The sequence below is a fragment of the Phasianus colchicus genome, chromosome 3, assembly GCF_987193195.1.
Source record: "Phasianus colchicus chromosome 3, bPhaCol1.hap1.1, whole genome shotgun sequence".
In the NCBI taxonomy this organism is placed as follows: Eukaryota; Metazoa; Chordata; class Aves; order Galliformes; family Phasianidae; genus Phasianus; species Phasianus colchicus.
Genome location: NC_143438.1, coordinates 55,682,247 through 55,703,993, shown reverse-complemented (window position 1 = coordinate 55,703,993; position 21,747 = coordinate 55,682,247). Strand labels below are relative to the sequence as shown.

General features: G+C 34.5%; 1 protein-coding gene across 1 annotated transcript in view; it reads left to right on the top strand.

Moving 5' to 3' along the window:
• Positions 1-21,747, top strand: part of ST18 (ST18 C2H2C-type zinc finger transcription factor) — a 172,512-nt gene that overhangs the window by 85,339 nt on the left and 65,426 nt on the right. The window contains exons 3-5 of the mRNA XM_031612844.2: positions 12,775-12,878; positions 19,404-19,458; positions 21,314-21,344. Coding sequence (XP_031468704.2) covers positions 12,775-12,878; positions 19,404-19,458; positions 21,314-21,344 — 190 coding nt within the window. The remainder of the gene's footprint in view (positions 1-12,774; positions 12,879-19,403; positions 19,459-21,313; positions 21,345-21,747) is intronic.

Genomic DNA, 21,747 nt, shown 5'->3' with positions numbered 1-21,747 from the left:
TTCTCTAGGTAATTATGATTCCGTGTTTCTCATGCTGTCATAAAAAATAAAAGCAAGGTCTCATTTCAAATTTTCATTTGCTGTGCATGCACTCTCCATTTTTTTGTGTATTTTTGAAAAAATCTGATGGCACACATTTTGATTTCTAAAGATTTATAAATCATACTCATAGCTTAAGCATAAAGGCATGAGGCTTTTTAGACAACTCTTTGATTTTTAAAGTTCTAGGTACAGATTTTCAATTTCTTCAGATGAAGGCAAAGTGATTAAGTTGTATTTCTAAATTTAAGCTACTGAGAACTCCGTCCGAATTCAGAGCTGGATGGAGCTTCAACAGGCTGAGCTAATACTTACAAAGTCGATGGTCACTATAGGGTAGATCCATACAGAATCTTATGGGATAGTATGCAACTTTCCTCAACATTCCCTAAGATATACTATGGCATTTCAAGCATGGAGCTACAGCTCTCTGAAAGTCTTTTGCCTTTTTGTACTATTCTCCTGAGAGGAGGAAACTCAGAGTAATAAAACCTACTGCAATATTAGATTGAGATTTACTAAAATAAAATAAAGTAACGTGTAAATTTGTATCTTCAGTAAGACTTCCACAGGTGAGAATCAACACCATTGGCAACTGTGCCCAAAATTACAGGCATACAAAGTTCAATATGGTGTAAGTTGACACCAGTTTAACAACTGGTGCTAGACTGATTTAACTTTTATCCTGAAAAGCTTACCTTACACAAATATACTCTTTTTGGAGTTTTCTTCCCCACAGCCAACATTTTAATGGGTGTGATTAAAAGGTATCCACTTAGATATCTGATTTTGAATAGCATGGGAGAATAAATGGCTTTAAGGTCCAAAATTATTTATAGCAATAACAGTATTATACCAATTACTTTTTTTTGTTTTTAGTGTGAATAATAATTGCTACTATTTTGTGATGACGGGGAATAATACTGTAATATTGCAGGTGCAAGTTTCTTTCAATCAGAAAATGACAGTCTTCAAAAGGCAAATTCATCAGACACCCTTCAGGTCATACATCATGCTTCTCCATTTGTGTGTGGGATTTCTGGTATTTATTTTGTTAGTTGCATGACAATCTCTGTCTCTAAAGTTAGAAAATATATGGCTGTTTTGCTGATATTTAACAAGTAAATTAGAGCAACTCTGTCATTAACACAACAGGATCTTTAGAGAAACTGTTCTAGAATCCTAGTGTGTACAGCTGAAAAAAGAAAAAAATTACTTCTAATAGAGAGCCAGTAAACCCTGTTACTGACAGAGATCATTAGGCATCTCAGGAAAGGGAGAAACTCACTCCAAGATTTTCTCATCCCCTAAACAGAGATGACTGGTTCAGAGTTTTCTTGCTTATGGATGAAGATATAGTGTAATGGAAGAAGAAAGTATTTATTGAGCAGAGGAAGATTCTAGGACAAAAGGATCATTACAGAATAACAGTAACATTTTCCCTGGCCTGATGGTCAGAAGTTTGGTTTGGGTGATCAGAGGTTTCTGTGAATCATAAAGCACAGTTAAAAAAGGTATTGGGAAGTTCACTTTCATGTAAAATTCCATAACAAAGAGAGAAAGCAATAAATAAGTATAGGCCTTTTGAAAGATTGTACCCACATAGCTTATATATTCTCATTGCTCAGAGTCCAAGGTTGCCAGTGCAGCCCGTACAGCTTAAAGCACCTGGATAAAGGGATGTTTCTTTACAGTGACATCCAAAGAAATGTACATTACTCATTTTCCAGATGATTTTCCAAGTGATACCTTGAAATCCCTTGGTTCTGTTGCCTTGGTATTTTTAACAGAAAGTTTACTGTATTTTGAGATTCCAGCCCTGCAATGTTAACCTAGACCTGTAAAAAATTAATTTTCTTCATCATCATATTCAGAAAATCATATTCCTGTCATATTTTTCAACTACTGTCATTTTATATGACAGCTAAGAAGGAATCTTCATGAACAGGCCTGTTCCAGGTACAACTTCAAGCAGATGAGTTAATTTTCATGTAACTTGTACTGTGTTACATTCCTTTGGTGTCTTATGAAAATTCATTTTCTCTGCTAATACCTACTGATCTTACTACAAGAAAATCTTCTCAGATCAGAACAACTACTGTAAAGACAGTTTTAGGATAGAATCGTGTTTTAAAGATCATGCCAATTTAGAGTACTGTCTTCATTTGTGGGAAAATTAAAAGCAAGCATTTCTGATTGATGACACAAAAAAGATTTGAACTTTGGAATCTCTGCTACAGACTTCTTAGCCTCTCTTTGTAGCAAGACAGAATAACTTTAGTGACTAGCTGCAGGCGCTTGCTGCTGTGGTGGAGAAGCCAATGTCCTTACTTCCTTGACAATAAAATGAATCTAGATGCCTGTCTCCTCTCTGTTTTTAAAGCTAGCTTTTCTAAATACCACAGTCCTTAAAGATGATGTATAAAAGTGATGTATTAGGGTTGTCCTTGATCTTACACAGCTATGAAGTATATACTCTTTTCATCCCAACTAGAAAATGATGCTTTCTGTTTACTTGATATGAATTACCTTCTAGAATTAAGTAAAAACATTAGCAGGAGGTTACTGAAAGACTTAAATAATTATCTCATTAGGTTTTGACATAATAATAATAAAAACTCCTTCCTTAAGCCCATTAGTTTTTGCACTATTATCTGGTAAAAACAGTATTTTATAATGGTAGTTTCCAGTCCAGAGAGCAGCAAGTTATAAATAAAAATTCTCTCCCCAAAATTAGATAGGACTTGCTAGATTGGGGAATAGATATAGTCTTCCTTACATAACCTATTATTCAATATTTTTTTTAACAATTTTTTATTATTTTTTTGTGTTCTTTGATTTCAGTTCTTGGTGATTAATTCAGTAGCCTTGAAAACACAATGTCAGTCTGAAAATAGAGTTGTTTCCACGAAATGAGACATGGAAATAAAAGTTTTAGGTAATTTTTTTAAACTGCTTTGCAAATTCTTTGCACAACAAACCTCACCAATGTGTAAACAGGGCTCTAGCTACTGTGTTTGTCCACAGCTAGAGCTACAGATGAACACAGTGTGGTTGTGTGATGACAGGAACAGCTGACTCATTAGTAGAGAGCAGTGAAAGGTAATTAACCCTGGGAAAAGTACAGCTGCCATGCGAGCTGTTCCTTTCTGTAGGATCTGATTAGAAATTAGTGTTAAACCACTGATTCTTTAAAAAAATGTCATTGATAATTCACTTTCTCTCTCAGGTGTGGCCCCTAAAAGGGGCCTAGGGTAAAACTAGAATACAAAAGGTCTTCTATCTAAAAAGGCTTTTTTTTTCCGAGACAAGGGCACACCTGTTTGGACGCTTCTGGAGTTTTCTTAACTGTGGATATTGTCCCAGCTTTGAATACTCCAAATCTATGTGCAATGCAGAGAGTGTGTCATCAAAATGACTTAAGATTGAACACTATTGTTTGCTATAATGTAGCTCTTAGTAGGCCTGATTACTTAAAAGTCATAGCTACTACTTCTGGTATCAGGTCATAATTATGATGCAAAATGATGCAGACCTCTTGAAAAAAAAAAAAAATATATATATATATATATATATATATCTCCTGGGCTGAAGTGAGCACAGCATATGAAAAAAGGATTGTGGCTTATGCACAAAAGTAGCTCCCCATCCCACTCCATTTCCTGAACATGGCTTTTGAAGTGCCAGCAGAAGAGACAGAAGCCATGATTTAATGTGACATCCAAACAACAAGCCAGCCTGTTACGTGCTTATTCATACACCTGATACAAGCCTACTTATCAAAAATGACAGAACTAGCAACTAAAGTGGAAATATTTCATTAATATGCTATAGAAATTTCTACTATACTGTTTATTATGCCCTCATACAGATCGGGCTAGATGGGGCTTTGAGCAATCTGGTCTAGTGGGAGTGCCCCTGCCTATGGCAGGGGGATTGGAACTAGATGATCTTAAAGGTTCCTTCCAACCAAAACATTCTATGATTCTATTATTATTTCACATAACTGCAGGGGATGGAAGGGACCTCAAGTGAATTTTGAGTTCAACAATTTATAGCTATTTTTTCCACAAGAATTTTAATCATTTTATTTTGCAAGTTCTTTGGTCAGGGTTGCATCTTTTAATACTTCTGCAATTAATACAAAATCTATGTGAATGCTTCTACTTGTAAGTAATGTGAATTATTGAGGTTCACTGAGAATATTCTAATTGTTTTCAATGGAACCAGCCTTACACCAGGGAATCTGAAGGGAAACTGTTCAAAGTAATCAAATATGTAAGACATCTCTCTACAGGAAGATTTTTTTCAGCTTACTCAAGTCAGATGCACTACAGTAAATAATGGATTGATGTTATTAAACCAATGTAAAATAACATTAAAAATACATGCTTCTGCAGTGTCATTCTGAAAGTAATACCTCCTATTTTATTACACTGGCCTATGACGTCAGAGGCAGCTGTAGGTATGGCAGTAGAGTTTGTACTTTTCCACCAATATTCCTTCACATTTTGTAAAGGATGTGACAAATAAGAGCAGAGAGACAGTCTGATAAAATGGCGTCTGACATGGAACCATGCAGAAAAAAAAAATTGCAACCATTTATATTCATCAAAATTTGCTGAATGTTTGTGGAGCTCACAGTGGATGCGAGCACAGTGAGGTGATGGGTGGTATGTTTAAGCAGTAGGTAGAGCGATGTGAAGGAGAAGCCATGTTCTAGAAGCTGTCGCACCATGAAATGAGGAATGCCTATATCAGCTCATTTGTGTGAATCAGCTAATTGGGTGACTGTTGAAAAATTGTATTTTTTAGCTATAAATTTATGTTATCAAACTGTTGTTGTGCTCTTTGTACCTGCTATAATTTCTGTGGAAATAAATAGAAGGTATTACTTTCAAAGTCACCTATGTATTTATATATATATATACACACACACGTGTGTGTGTATACACTCCTTATCGATATTTTCAGCATTAAGAACAGAAACATTCAAAGCAAAAAAAGACTTCTAGATTAATTTTATCTTTATAAGAAAATAAGTGAAACAAATTTACAAGATAAAACCCTGGCATGCCGAGAGTACAGTTACCTTTGAATAGCCTAATTTGTTAAGAGATGAGAGATCCAAAATATGTTTTCAATTATATTACCATTCATCATGCATTACTTGGTAGGCATTCTTCTTGGAACTGTCCTTATCTGGTCAATTCTTTTCAGTAAAAAGCTTAAAGAGAAAGAGAAAACATTTTTTTCTTGGAAATAATGTACACTTGAAGTATCAAGTTGAGTTTCAGAGGAAGTGAAAGCATCAGCAAGCTATTAAATTGATGAATGCATGAAGATGAAAATAATATTCACTACCTTAAAGTGTGGTTAGTAATGCACAACAGCATATCATGGTACTCTGTATCGTTATCCTCATTTAGCTGACAGGTTAAGAGACTTGCTGAAGGTCACAGAACAGATCAGTGACGGAGGTAAGAAAAGAGAATTCCAGAATCTCTTTTTTTGTTGTTGTGTTTAATTTTTTTTTATTTATTTATTTGTACAATCATGATGTCTTATGTCTGTGACAGAAGACAGATGTCAGTGTATGAAATAATGTTCACCTCAAGGTAGAATCATAAAAGGGCCTCCCAAAGAGAATTTAAACTGCTGCTCCTGATGTTACTGACCTCTTGATATATCTGATTGAGCATTCTTTTCCTTGCTCTACAGACTTGATACAAACTTCTACTGGGGGAAGGCAGCAGATCAGAAGTCTGTCCCAGTGTTCATTTTACTCATACACTTTTGTGTCTGTCAAATATTAGTTGTTTTGAATATTCTTTCTTCTTTCAATTTCAAGGTGGTATTTTTGCTCTAGGTTGTTCTGTTTTTTGTTGGTTGGTTGGTTGGTTGGTTCTTTTTCTTTTTTTTCTTTTCGTTTTTTTTTTTTTTTTTTTTTTTTTTTTTTTTTTTTTTTTTTTTTCCTGTGCTACTCAGCAAGCTCCCAAGATCTCCAGGGCAATGTGGTAGTGCAAGCAATTCCTATTATCTTTAACAGTTAGGGTCATTACAACTCTTTTAGATGGTGGCAGACTGTACTTCACATGGCACTCTTGTAGTTAATGAACATATGTGATTTGCATGTTGAAGGAAGGCACACTTCCCTTTGTGTGACTTTCCCTTTCTTGGGACATGTCTGTCATGCTTAATGAAGGGAGCTTGTTGTTCAGAAAGAAGAGAATGAATGCTTAGGTTAGAAGGATGGTAGTTGCATTTCTTTTTATAAAAATACACTGTATTTTTAGATTCATTGTTCCATTTGACTCCATGTCAGAGAACACTCAAGGAGCTAATTAGCCATGCATTTTGTCCAGCATAAGAATTGTGATACCTTAATTTTAGCTGTTAAATCAATCCCATAAAATTTGGCCAGAACAGCCGGAAAGCACAGGGAAGGAACATAGCAACATAGATTAGGCCCATAAGTGCTTGAGAAGTGACCACTTTGTCTGAACCTAATCGACTCCAGCACTTCTGTAGATTCTGTAGAATCCCATATGATTCCTAACTAGCTTGCTGGAAACCATGTATTGTATAAGGACTGTAACAATGGTCCCTAAACAGCAGGCATGTAGCTGGACCAAAATCTTCCTGGTGTAGGGGGAGGCTGCAACAGAGTAATTCAAACACTACAGTTTTTCTGCTCTTAGTTATACTGATCTGTGTGCTCAGGAGTCTCACTCTGGCCTCAGTCCTACAGCTACTAAGTTCCTCTTCAATGAGCAGAGCATGGTCATCCCTCACTGGAGCCAGTGGCCGTGGCCTTACACTGTACCTCACAACAGAGATGACTCCATGCAGGAACAGCCATCAGGCTGTAAAAGTGTAAACATGTTTTAAAGTAAAATAAACCCTGTGTTCCAGAATCAATGACGCATGCTCTTTGAACTTTCTTTTAAAATTGCTCTGAAATCATAAGGTTGTTATGGTATGTTTTTACTCCAAATAATGCATATCATTGTAACACAAGCCTTGAAGTTAAGTGGCTACTTTAATGAAACATAGTTGCCATAGTTACCACGGGAGAACAGAGAATAACTTTTAGTTCTTTTGAAGCTATGAATTAGTTTAAAAAGAGGAAAAGGAATAAACAAGCATGCAGAAGTTTATTATTCAGTGTTTCATGCCTGATCAACTCTAAAAAAGAACTCTCCCTAGACTGGGGCATTAACATTTTCCAGTTGAAATCTGTAATTGCTCATCAACAAACACAAAATCACATTTCAGCTCCTCAGTATGTCTGTTTCCATGTATTTTTTTTCCTGAGTCAGAGAAGAAACAGATTTTTCCAAAGTTCTGCTTTCAGCATTTTCTTAATAACTGATAGCATTTTAGTTGCTAAGAAGTGACATCCTAACATGAATGGCTAACCACAACTCATGAAATCTACGGTCTAACTTTATTATTTGTTATAAACACCATCTTAAGAGTGATGGGAGGAAAATGAGAATTTATCATAGTGAAAATGTCTTCCCGGAGCGGTCTCATTGTTTTTCAGTTTCACATTGAGATGTGCTCTATCCCTGAAGTGTTAATGGAGGTCACTGTTGTTGCTCTCCTTTACTGTGTCAAAGCAAGGGAGTTTCTCCATAGTTGACTATTGAGAAACAAAATGATGCTCCTTCCAGTATATCACCTTCAGCTTATAAGCCTCGAGAACAGCAGTGATTAACAGGACTTTTACAAAGTTTCTGTGTAGTTACAAGGACAGCTTCAATCTTCTGTCATTTTTTTGCATTAGCTATGATTATGCTTTTACCACCAAAATGCATTTATTTTAAAGGTAACAATACAGAGTCAGAGAATAGCTTATGTTTCATCTATATTTATCAGCACTCACTGTACATTTGTGTCTTCATTACCAGGAAATATTAAGGGACATTGTGCCATCTATTCCTGTTTACAGTTTATTATGCAGAGATAGGAAACACTTAGCATGTAAAATGAATGTAGAAATTATTCCTGGATAGAAACACGGACATTTCCCACTCGTTGGCTCTTTCTCCTCCATCACCGGATCAGAGTGTAATTGTCAGTAATCAGGCCTGCTTGCTGCTGATAAAACCACTCTGAATGCTAGCAGCCTTCTTTGTGTGATGACTCAATTATTCCAGAAGTGCCTCATCAAATCTGCCCCATCAGCTGGGCTAATAAATAAGGAGAAGAAACTGGCCCCCCAAAGCAAATTATAAATCCATTTGCATTAACCATTTCGCTGGTCCATGATCTAGGCAGAAATAAGCATGGCAGATTGTGTTAAGCTTATTTGAATATGTTTATAATGTTTACAGCATGCAACCTTTTTTTTCTTTTTCATTTTTTTTTTTTTTTTTCACAAGGTGTTGGAATTATCAGTCATGAATAGCATATAAATGCAGTTATGTTAATTACAGAAAAGCCTTGGGCATCTTTGAGGGATAGTGTGTTGCTTAAATCAGGTGAAAGTTAAACCCTTCTGCAAGGTGAAATACGATCTTGCACATGGCATTGGAATTACTGCCATGTTTAAAACAGCGGATGGATGGAAGGGGTGTATTTTTACAGGTAATGAAGGACAACTGCAAGTATTATAGGGCTGTTTTGCACATGACCTCCTGTGCATCTCAGGGTAGAACTAAGTAAGATAAAGTTTAGTCTTATGGTTGGATAGAAAATACAATAATATAAGCAGCTAGAATCCTGTTTCATGTCCCTGCACATTCAATAAAACAAGTGTAAAAAGGAGTATACTGTCCCAAGGAAATTGCTTTCTGAAGCTCAAACCATAAAAAAAAGCCACACATGTCCAAGTAGTTCCCTTTTGATTTCCAGGGCTTCCCATGTCTACTCCAGTGTAACATCAGAAGGCTGAATGAAATTCATCTGTTTACTCATGTGCTGAACATTACACCTGTGTTTAAGTGTCTCACTGAGATGACCCATAAATTTCAGTAGAACTTAATGTGTGAAGTTATGTACTTCAGCACGTACAGGATAAAGATCTGACTGCAGTCAAGAGCTCAATATATCTTTTCTTTATGTAACAGCATCTTTTGTTTTTAGACATTTTCTCAAATATTAAATATTATATATTGAGAAAGATAAATCATTGTCCCCGTAGAATATTCAGAGGTCCCATTTAATTTGTTTCCTTAGCTACTATTTCCATTCTGACTTAACAAATCATAAACTGTTGTGCGTGTTCATTTTCGTATTTTTAATAGATCAACTAGTGATAAAATCAAATTCATCTGTTGGAAATTTTATCCATTATATTTTAAAAAGATATATTGTTCAGGGTCTTTTACAGATGTTGCATGCTTTTTTTTGTACTGAAATGCTGACAGAGAAAACATCCTTAGACTCCTGGTGACATAATTTTTAACTGTATGTTATGTGTTTTCTCATTATTAAATTTTCAAGAATTCTCTAGTAATCTAACCACAATGTGGACTTTTGTTCATAGACAATGGGTCAATGAGAATGTTGTTGAAGGGATTTCTCACACATATGTGACAGTGAGGATCAGGACCCAAATTGTGATTCACACCCGTATCCTCGTATGACTCACGGATCATAGTAGACTAACACTTCAGAATCAGTACCAAATCACATTGCACTAGAAATAGCTATAAACCAAAGAATGAATTGCAAAGATTCCAGGTGATTACATGAACAAATCAAAGAACTCGTTGATTCAATTTTTGTGGGTTTATGAAGTTTGTCATTCTGGTTGAAATGAGGTGCTACTTGAAGTAGAGGGAGACATTCACCTCTCTCAACCTGCATAAGAGTTGAACAGTAGGCAACAGTTATCATCTGTAAATCACAGGTATTTTTCTTTCTTTCCCTATTCTTTATTAAAATAGGTAAATGAATTCATGCACACCATGAAAAGGTTGGGCCTACATCAACATATGTATCGTCCTAAGGGGAAGGATCCCTCCAAAGAACTTTGATTAACATAAATTATTTCTTTATGATAACCATCAACAACTGTCCTATGCTCAAAGCTTCCAGTAGACTACATAGATTATTTTTGTGGCCTCTTGAGGGTGAGATCTTCATTTTCCAGTCCTCATTGCACCCACTGAATTGCTCTTTCTTCTCCATTCTTTGCTATACCTCAAAATTTGTCACGTTTAATTTTATAATGGATAAAATATACTTAAAAAAAGCATTTTTCAATAATATATTGTATAAGATTTAAATATAAATCAGAACCAACTTTTCCAAAATTAATTTGTTTGATAACTGAAGCATCAGATCCCTGCATTGTATTTGAAAAGTATGCTGCTTCTTGGCTTGTGGGTAGGGATGACACAGTTTATATTCCATGTGGGGTATGTCACATCCCATGACACAGAATAATCCGACACAACCTTTTTATAACATGACAGATGCGTGATATTGTATTAGAATTTTTATGAAACACTGTATCTTAAAATCTGGGTACTCACCCACGAATCGACTGTATGCTTGCCAGCACCCTGTTATGTGAAAGAAAGAGAAAGTAGCATATTTAAACTCATTAACCAGTAACTTCTGCATTAGTTAAACACAGAAGATAGGTCAAATTTTTGCTTTATATAAAGTCTTGCTTTCGTCCTACTGTAATGTTTTGCTTTTCAAAGATAGCTGATGATGTTACATACAAGGCAGATGGGAGTAAAAGAGCAAATGGCACTTTTGCACGTAGTTTTCCAGCACAATTTTAAACCCTCCTCTGCAGCCCTGACCTATCCCAGACTTAAAAAGAGAACTTTCAATGTATTAGTTTATTATGTAAAGTTAAATGCAAAAAGTTCTGTATATTTTCCCGTCTTTTGTGTACTTTTCCAAGTGGATCTCAGCTGTGCTGTCTTAACTCTCTCTCCCTTAGGATGAGAGACAGCAGATGGGGTTAGGGCAGAGGGCTGATGCTTCTGACAGCAAACGGCCTGGTTGTTGAGTGGAAGCTGTGAGCGTCAGGAAGCTCCTTTTCCCCAGAGAACCAACAAACCACTGAAGAAAGTTGAAAATGAGCCCTTTGAGAAACGCTATTAAAAGTAGTAAAAAATTGCAATTGTGCAGATGATGTGCTGCTGTGTGGTTATTCGGATGCTAATGAGTTTGACATTAGGGAACTCAAAGGGTTTACAGCTACTCCCTTATGTGATTTAGTTCTTTATTGGCAATCTTTGAGAAAATAAATGAAAAATATATTGCTAATAAATGCATAACATGATAGGATTTTAGACCAAAACCTGCTAAGTTTTAGGCTTAGGAAGTGATTTGTTCACCTCTGTAGCTATTCTAAGAGATCTTTTGTTTTAGGGTTAGTGTATTTTGAACAAAAACAAGCCAAGGCAGGTAGATAGTGATAGCTTTAATATTCCTTTTGTGTTCCTTTTTTTTTTTTTTCTTATTTTTTCTTATTTTTCTTGTGAATGTTGAAAAAGAATAACGGGGAAAGAAGGCTTTGATGGTAAGCAGCATCATTTTCCAGCAACATATTGGCTAAAAACAGCTTTAAAAATCTTCTCAGTACTAGGCTGTTTTGCTCTGTTTTTTCTTCCCCCTTCATCATGTTGCATCTGCTGTCTGTTTTGCTACTTGGTAAAAGCTTATTTATTTTAATTAAAAGTTATTGATGGGATTCAAATAATATTCTATCTATTGGGACTCAAGCTGACTTTAGTCATTCACTAAGCTGTTGCCTGCCTGAGAATCCATTTAAAGTGAGGCTTTCCAATTTCAGAAATGCAAAATTACAAGTTTTATTGGAAAAAAGGTCATTGGGTATAATTAAAGAAGCAGTTAAAGTTTCACCTTGAAGTTCCAGAAGTTTATCTACAAACTTTCTCGTTAATCTGTAAGTAGAATAAATAGAATGAATTAGATAAATCTTACTAAATACACTGGATGCTATTTGAAAGCTACCCATGAAATTGCAAGTGAAAGTAAAATTTTATAATTTGATTATTGATGGCGGGAGATATATATGTATTCTCTGTGTAATAACTAATCGCAGACAGATTTGATCAAGTTGTATGCGCATTCAACTTTAATTGTTCGAATGGTGTGGTTATTCCTTATTTCTGAATGCAAGGTTATCAGTATTGTACACTCAGATAAAAATTTCAACTCTTTTTCTCTCATCATTATTGTTGGTTTAGCGGGAGTTTCCTTATAGAAAATAATAAATATTAAGAATGGAGAAAAATCAAAGACATCCCGTATTTGGTTACAGTGAGGATGTGGTCAGTCTGTCCAACTTTGAGCATTGATAGTCAAAGCAAAATACATAAATAGATTCTAAAAAATTCAACGATTTTATTTACATCGTTATTGAAATATTTTAGAGTGCTTATCCTTTATTTCATACCATGTGCCAAACCATATTTGACTTTGAATTTCTACATAAAAATACATGTGGTTTTCTGTATGCGTATTAAGAAAAACTTAAGGTCTAAATTATAAACTATTGGAGAGGGCAAAACCATATTTTAAAAGTACTACAAGAAAAATATTTTTTTATTATTTCTACTTTTTAAAAACATCATGTACCTGTGCCACATTTTTCATGAAAAAATAATAATAATAATAAATTAAAAAAAAAAAAACAGAAAAAAACTATTCTTTGCCTGTTTAGTATAAAAAGTGTCCTGTTTCATCTATGTTTTCTTTAGTATAGCTGGTTTTTGGTTATGTTTTCTTTTTCAGAGAATGAATTTCAGGATTATCTGTTAAATCGGGCAAGACATCTTGGGAAGAGTGAACCTGGTCCTTTAGAATCTGCACGTATTTTCACCCAGAAACAAGCAAAGGTGGGATAACTTCTTTGAAAGAATGAATCTGAATCAAAATGCATCTCCATAGAAGTATTCTGATTACCTCTGTGGATTACTTTGTAGTGTTTTGTGCAATGTAACTATATTTCTCTTATAGTATCTGCTGTTTTCAGAACAGTAATCTTAAGAATCATGTATAAAAATAATGAACTATTGAAAAAGATGGAAACTTCTGTAAATATGTAGAAATTCTATTTTTTTTCATTTCTGAACTATGTTTCTTAAAATTAAATGCCAACAAGAACACAAATATATTTTAATCTATATGACTTCAAAAGTAAGAATGCATTTCATCATGCGTTGCTTAAATTCAGTCTGAAGAATAGCTTATAAGTGATTTTTTTTTTTTTATGAATGCATATTGATTTAAATTTTTTACTGTACATTTTTTGAAAGGTCTTTAGATTAAGTGTCAAGGCAACACTTTTTTTTTTTTTTTTTTTTTTTTTCTGTTTGAATATTGACACATTCTTTCTTCAATAGGAAGAAAATTAATATTTAGTACAAAGTAGCCCAGGAAATAGTGACAAGACATTAAAGTACATTGGAAATAAAAGTACAGGAAACAAGCCCCCAGAAACTAGGATCATCTTATGCCAGGCTGCATTTTACTATGGTGTACTTTATAATTTTTCTGTAAATTTCAAAAACTAGCAGTTGCCCCTAATTTCATAAAGCTGTATCTCTGCCCTCTAAAGCCTTGGTAAAGCAGACTAATAGAAATACTTGGCACACATTGGTTACCTAAGGGAATAATAGAACTATTTGCTGTAGTCGTTTGGCAAAAGGACATAAACATATGGCTTTGGTTTATATTCAGCACTGCCAGTTGTGCAAAGTTGCATGGATGAAGTATACAACAGCAGTGACAACTCAGAAATCAGAAGTGAGAATCAAAATAAATCATCCTCGTTACAAAGTTATTCAAGCTTGTCTCTGACTTAAGGTTTGTTTTGCCACTGAACATTTTCAAGTAGTGATTTCAACATTAAAACAGTATCTACATTTCAAAATTGTGTATAACCCACAGCCAGTTGCTGATGATTTATGTTATACTTTAAGGTTTGCACTCAATGGGTGTACTTGCTCATTTTACTTTCCAAGAAACAAACACATGTGAACTAATTATTTACATGACATGCAACTTCCTCTGATAGAAATCAAGAATAGCATTGTGTAAAGTGAAGCAAAAGTTTCAAAAATAAAGATATGATGACTACTTAAGTAAGACTCATCGATATCAAATAACAAGGTTTGTTTTCAGTAGTAGTCTTAAAGAACACTTGCTTTGTTTTTCTCCTTCCTGGGCATCAACTTGTGACTCAAAGAAAAGAACAAGCAATTTTAAGCCACAATGCAAATAATGTTCCTGAAAATTTTGTCTTCATATCTTCTTTTTTTTTTTTTTTTTTACTTCCAATAATCAGAAGATAGAAGCTTTTCCTAAAAGTTGCTATATTTGTGCTTTCCATTTTCTTCTTGCTCTGTAATTTTCACTATCAGTCTTTAGTGAATTCTTAATATTAAAAAAAAAAAAACAAAACCTATCTTAGAGTGACAGAAAGATACACTTTGCACACATACGTACACAAACAACTGAATGCTACTCTGTACTTCCAGATAGGATGTAGGAAATCTTTTTCTTTATGATACCAAAAAAACCCGCTTAATGTCAGTATTCCATTTTTGTATGTTACATTCTTAAATAACTTGTTGAAAAGAAATAGTAAAGTGTGGCTACTAATAGCATTGAAAAATACTGTTGTAATGATATTACCTGTTGTCAGGAGAGACATGCTGTGTCATATCACTTTGGGGTACAGGTAGAGCACAGAGATGTTTGCAGTGCATAGCAGTGTCTGATGTCAATTTTGAAGTCTGTGGCTTGTGTTTTAGAATTAAGGGTGGACTTGTGTGCCTTCAAGGGCATCATTCTTTTTCTGACTAAGTTCATTAGTCTAATGACAGATGTAGACGTTATCTCTATACAAACACATACAGATTACAGACAATGAAAAGAGAAAAACTATTCTTTTCAAAACTCTCAAAATCAGCTAAGTTTTGTCACTGAGAAGTTGCTTTCCATGTTTCATTTTGAAAATCAAACATAACTTATTGTTGGAAAATCCCAGGAAAATGTCAACTTTTTACGTCTTACCTCTAAATAAACTGGTGATTTAGTTACACAAAAGGAAAGTGAGCTCTCCAAGAACGTGAAACGCGCTTATGTGAAATCATTCATGCTTGTTCAGAGAGCAGAGCAGAAATTAGAAAATGCTCTTACTTACATGTATCAGCAGCATTGTCCTCACGGCATCATTTATTTCACTGTAATGTGTTGTAAAGCTATCCGACCAAGATAGAAGTAACAATTTCGTTTCTGAAATTGAGAATTAGAAATGTGCAAGTAAATTGAAATAATTATTTTACTGTTATTATTGCACATGTCCTGTTTCAGTTGTCATACTCTTGGATTCCATTGTATCAGTACATGCGTATGTGAGCAGACTCTGAGCGCGCGCACACACACACACACACACGCACAAGAAACTCAGAGCCAAATCCTGATTCTTTCCATCAGGGGAGTATTTTCAGGTGTTGCTCTTGAGACTTCTTATTGCAGTGTGAACAAAAATAACATTTGGTTTCTGTAGCCTGAACCTCTTAAATAGTTTGCTGAGAAAGTACGGTTGCTGCTTTTTCACCAGTAAATTCATCTGGGGAACACAAACACACTGTAGCAGTCATATAGCAAGTTACTCTAACTTCAGCCAAGCAGAATTTGTGATATCGAGACTCCTGTCTATTTGCTAGGGTCTGCCTTAGCCTTCTGTTTCAACCACAAGTGAAGGAAGAAGAGATGGAGTATCATGTTGAAATACACAAAATCAGATAGAAAGCATTCATAAACACTGACATTTGTTGGGACATGCGTTCAGGAAAAGCATTCAACGTTAACATCTAAAATACATTTCTGAATCACAGGAATATGGCATAACTGAAGGAACTCTGAGGCAGGTACTTATTTCTTAGATGACTTTCCTAATGATTTAGGACTGTATCTGCTGCCTCTCTTTTTGTCTCTGTGTTTCTCACTATTATCTCTCACTAATTCCTTTCGAGTCCATTAGCCAGTTTCAACTCAATTTGAAAAGAAAGTGCTTAGATGAATTTAAATCCTTTCATATCAGAGAATCTACTTATAAGATCATAGAATCCAGCTATAAGATTTAGTGGAATTAGTTTCACTATGCATAGAATTACTACTCATCACTATTAGATATATTTCTACTTGTGAATATTGCCACTAAAAAATATGGGGATGCAGCTCAGAGTAAAAAAAATTCCTGGCCATCACTTAAATATTATCCTGATGGATAAAAACATTTACAGGAAGACATCATGTATGGATTTTGTACAGAGAAGAACTAGCTATGTTTTATAACTGTTTGTCTTAAGACAACGTGGGTACTGGTAGGGAGTGCTGACTATCCTTGAATTTGGGAGCATGAAGCATCATCCAGAGTCCATCCAGTCTTTCCAGTACACGGGAGTAATAAAATATATCTCTCAAATTCAAATCCTGATACCAATTGCCTCATAAAAAAATTCAGGCAGATTTTTTTAGTTTAACACTTTCATTGTTCCAAGGATATTTTAAAAGTTTGAGTACTTCTGACTGTCTATGGCTGTAATTTTGTAATTTCATGTAAAACAATCACTATAATAAGGGAGAATCTTTATTCTTTTGTGTGTGTGTGTGTGTCTGCGTGTGTGTGTGTCAGGCAATCTCTGAAAAAAAAAAAAAGAAAAAAGTAATAATGTATTTAAACTTTGAGAATTTTGATGACATACTGTATTCAGTTACTTTTCTATAGATTTAAAGCTAATGATGCATGGGACTTTAGTAAGTTGTTTTTATGCAATGCATACGTGATGATTCTTTTAATATGTGGCTTGCAGTGGGCTAAACAGCACAATAAATTTTAGAGTTGAGTTGATTAAGCATCTCTCATAATTTCAAATTATTGCAAGGAAAGAAAATCAATAGAAAAATCACCTACATTGATTTTACTGTTGGTTTTCACTCATTGTGCAGTTTTTAAATATTCATCACAATGTAACACGCTATTTAGACTAAAGTAACTGCTGTTCAGTAGAAGCAGTGGACACTTTCTGTTTCATAATTAAAAGAGCAGCACTGTGATTGGTGTGGTATTTATTATGAAATGATGACAAAGGAGTACCAGTGGTTTTAATAGTTTTAGCTTACAGGAGCTGTTGTTAATTTTGTCTGTAGAGTTGCAGGTGAAATAATGCACAGTGGATAAATAGTCTATATTGGTTTAACTGAACATAATATATAGTGTGTTCTGGAGTTGTTTGTCTCAATAGACTATAGTAATCAAAAGTAATGAACCTATTATGTGCAGGACCTTGGAGAGCATAGAATGGCAGTAAAAGTGTGGCACATAAAAGGTTTATTAAAGGAAATTAAAGTCCATCATTGCCACACCTGCTCCCCTATTATAAGTCTATGGCAGGTCAGTGCCTTCAATCACAACTCAGCATCAGAGAACAGAGCCATGTTTCCCATTACCATTGCAGTCGCATTGCTAAAACTCGCTCTCCAGGTTTTAAGGATAGTGACAAGTAAAGGCTGCCAGCAGCACTACTACGTAAACACAGGCCACTTGTGTTACTTCCCTGCTAATAATCAACATCAGATGTAAATTTAAACAGAGAAAAGATAACATTATCTGTGTTTGAGATGAATTTCAATCAATTTATACTTTCATTTCAGATATCATTAACCTGGGTTCTAGAATTAGACTTCTTCAAGTACATGAATAGCCTTTTCAAATACTTGTATTCTCTCCTGCAAATAGGTATTTTGATTCCTGTTGTTATATATGATGTAAAACGTGCAACAACGAAAAGAAAAAAAAAAAACAACAGGAAAATAGAGAAATGTTTTTTAACTTCTATCAAGACTGATTTTATTCTTTCATTCTCAGGTCAAATTTATCATATTCTGCAATGCTCATTCAGATTCAGACCTTCAGGACATCTCAGTTGTCTGAGTCATGTAAAACTAAAAATAGAGTATCATCAGATCGTCAAACTCTATTAATAGAAAAAGATACAAACAGCTTCTTGCATCTTCCCTCAGTGGGGCAAATCAGTACTGCTGATCCTCAGGGAAAAAAAAAAAAAAAAAAAAAAAAGGAATGAAATATTGGAGAGAGTCTATCAACACAGCTTTTTGTCTTGTCACCTTTTGCAGGAAAAAAATTGCAGATGTTGGGCATAGAGAACTAGAGAACTTCTGGTACCTACAGAATCTAGTTACCTATTACCTGAAAGACTTACATAAATCAGATGCTGATGCATGCAGTTGTTCCTGCATATTGATCTGCAGAATGTTGGATCATTACCATTTCACAAACAGGGAAACTACAATTAAGAACAAAGATAGGTAGTAAGATGCTACCCCAATATTAAGAAGAATTACAGAGTTCCTGCTGTGTTACCTAGGCAAAAATTCCTCATGACAGATTCTTCCACACACCTCCCTGGACAGGCTCAAAATTACATGGTTAAACAACCTGCTGTATACCACTGCAGCTCTTCATGAAATCTTAATCCCTTTGAATTTCAGGGGTTTGTAATAAAATCCATGGATTGAAAACCTGCCCCTACAATTATGGATCTGGGCCAGATCCAAGACCAGAAGGTACATATTTCCACTGCTAGTTTAGATGTAGCCAAAAGTGTCATGTGAGCAGCCATTCTTGCAAGGTCTCTTATTTCAGTTAGAAATCTGATGGCAGCAGCTTATGCTTTTTTTTTTTCTTTTTTTCTTTCTTTTTTTTTTTTTTAAATGTAAAATACAAACTTGCTCTTATATTCCTCCAAAGGTTTATACACATCTGTAATGGTTTCTTTCACTAGAAGTTCTACAAGATTTGAGATTTGATTAAGTGATGAAGTGTTCCCAAGCTGGATATGAGCTGTAGTCAGCATTCAAGCAAGACTGTTTCATGCTCTAAGAATGAAGTTGTCAGACACAGGCTCCATTGCAGATTTTCTGATATGCTTCAGTTACAAAGTTATGTAGGATGCACTAGTGTTTCTGGAACCTTTTCTTTCAGGAAGTGGATGTTGAAAGCAGTAGTCACACAACATTGCCATTTCTAACCTTATACTTTCAGCTAACACCTGTAGACCTTGTCATTAAACCTAAAGAGTCACTCATTACCATCACTTTATTAAACAAATCTGTGCCATTAAAGGTATCTCCTAGGTATTTACTAGATATTCACAGATGGCTTTTTTATCTCTATGACAAGATTAATAAGGCATGATTATTCTTCTTTCTATTACTGTCTAGCCTTTGGAAATGTGGAAAAAAAAAAAAAAAAAAAAAAAAAAAGCATTGGAGATTTTTTTTCTCAATGGCAAAAGGAATGAATTAAAGACTTTGTGTTAATATTACAGATGGATGCAGATGGGGAAAATAAAAAGCTGCGCACACGCTCAAAAGGAACCAAGGGTGAGTTAGCAAGCACATTCCACGACCCTGTGTCCAGCACACCATGAAATACGATAGTTCTGTGCACAGTCCCTAATGTGCAGTAAGAGAGTGTGTAGCTTCCTTTGGGTTGCTTTTTTAATCAATGTAGGACACAGACTGCTGACATTAAGAGTCATGATGTTATTAGCTATGGCTTAAAGAAAAGCAAAAAAAAAAAAAAAAAGCAACCCTACTGTATACTATTTTCTTTGAGCTATTTCTAAAGAAAATAAAGGTTATGTGTTTTATTATGCAAACATATATTTTCCATAGGGAGTAGACCTAGACAATATTGAACGGTTTCTTTCAAAATAACATACCAAACTTTGTCTCAGCCAATTGAATGTTTTTCTGCCTATTGCCATTAGCTGTAAGTAAATTACCCGTGTAAATGCTTCAGAAGTAAGTTTACTTTAATCAGAAGGTGCAGATGTATGCAATGCAGGAGAACTCTGCTGTTTTAAAGAGCTGGTACTTGTGTTTGATTCTGCAAAGTTATGACAGAGTTGTATTTCCCAGCTATTCCTCTCTTTTTATAAGGAACAGATGGAAATGCAGTACTGAGAGATAAACAGGCACTTAATGATCTCAACATCTGGAAAACATGATTGACTAGCAATACAGTCCTTTCAGGAGAATAACTTTTTATATTAATACATAATACTTTTTGTGACTCTTGATAATGATTGAAAAATTGAGATACATAAAAATAAATGTCAAAGATTTGCCTTCCCTGTAAGCATTTTTGCTTATGACTGTTTTCAGAAGCACAAAGCATCCATCTTCCAATCTGATTTTAAAGGAAATTTTGCAGTGTTAATATTGTGAAAAAAGGACTAGTTTGATTAACTGACATAATGCAGAAATTCTAGGTTGTTAATATCATGCCTTCAACTTGAAGCTGTAGTCAGAGTGAAAAATTAAAACATAGTTTGGCTTAATTCTCTATATTCAAATGACCAAAGGAGAGTAACATTCCAGATTCCACTGAGAAAATGGCAGAGAATATGAGGTAGAATGCTACCCACTGCCCATAGATGAGGGGATAAGTACAAAAATGATAAAAATATTAGGTCTTTGAAGCATCCCTCAAAAATATTCTCTGAAAGTTAAGTAAAAACATATATATTTCAGAAGTATAAGAATAGACGACTTAATGTTACTGGATCCAAAAGATATTGCGTAGGGAAGTTATTCAAATCCCAACAGTAGAGTATATCTACTCCATTAAAAGAGTCTCTCTCTGAGCTAACAGACAAATCAAATTTAATAGAAGATTTTATATTCATACTCTTTTCACTTAAGAAGATAATTACACCTTTTTAAAATTTATGAATTTTCTTTATATTTTTAATACACATGCAAGCACATGTATGAACCAGTAGCTCTTGAGTTTTCCCAGAAGGTAAAAAAACCCACAAAAGTTGCCTGTGCAACACGAGAACCACCTGTTGGCTTTGCCAATATGTTGTATACTTGTGTGTGGCCAGCTTTTGTCACTCCCAAATTGAATTAAAATTCAGAAAAAGCAGAGATTTCTTATGCTTTCAACAAACATGTGCCATTCTTTCTATTTATTTTTTTCTTATTATTTGTCATGTTTTTTTTTCCACTGAAGATTATGTTTCAGGTTTCATTCATTCTAAAATAACTGAGAATTATATGTTCAGTTAACATTTGCCACTGGTAGCTACAATCCCGTGGTTAGCATGAAATAATCACCTGTGTTTTGATAGCTGTTTCTCAGTCATCGGATAGGCAGGTGCAAGGTTGCAGAAAACACAAGTCTGGAAGTGTAAACTAATTCATTCTTTCCTTCTGCTTATATTAACAGTTCAAGTGGACTCTATAGCTCAAGAGCTCAGGTAAGAACTCATATTATTTATTTTTTCCAATTTTACTTTCTGATTTTATCAATAAATCTATATCCAGGATATTGCTATACAATAGAAAATACAGAATATACAGAGGTTTAGCTTTGCTCTGACAAAAGAGTGTTCTGATGCAGCTACACTTTTAAAATACACCAAAAATAAAAGCAAAATGTTAGCAATAATTATGCAAACATAATCAAAAATGATGCAGAATTTTCCTATGTCAAGGCATAAAACAAAAAACCTATGGCTTATGATCAGTTTTCAGCCCTATTTTTGTTGTAATAAATATAGCATTTTAGCATCTGAACATTCCAAGAACCATAAACATTTATATGTTTTTTATTGGATGGCTTTTATAAAACCAATAGTCTCTGCCTATTTCTGTAAAAAT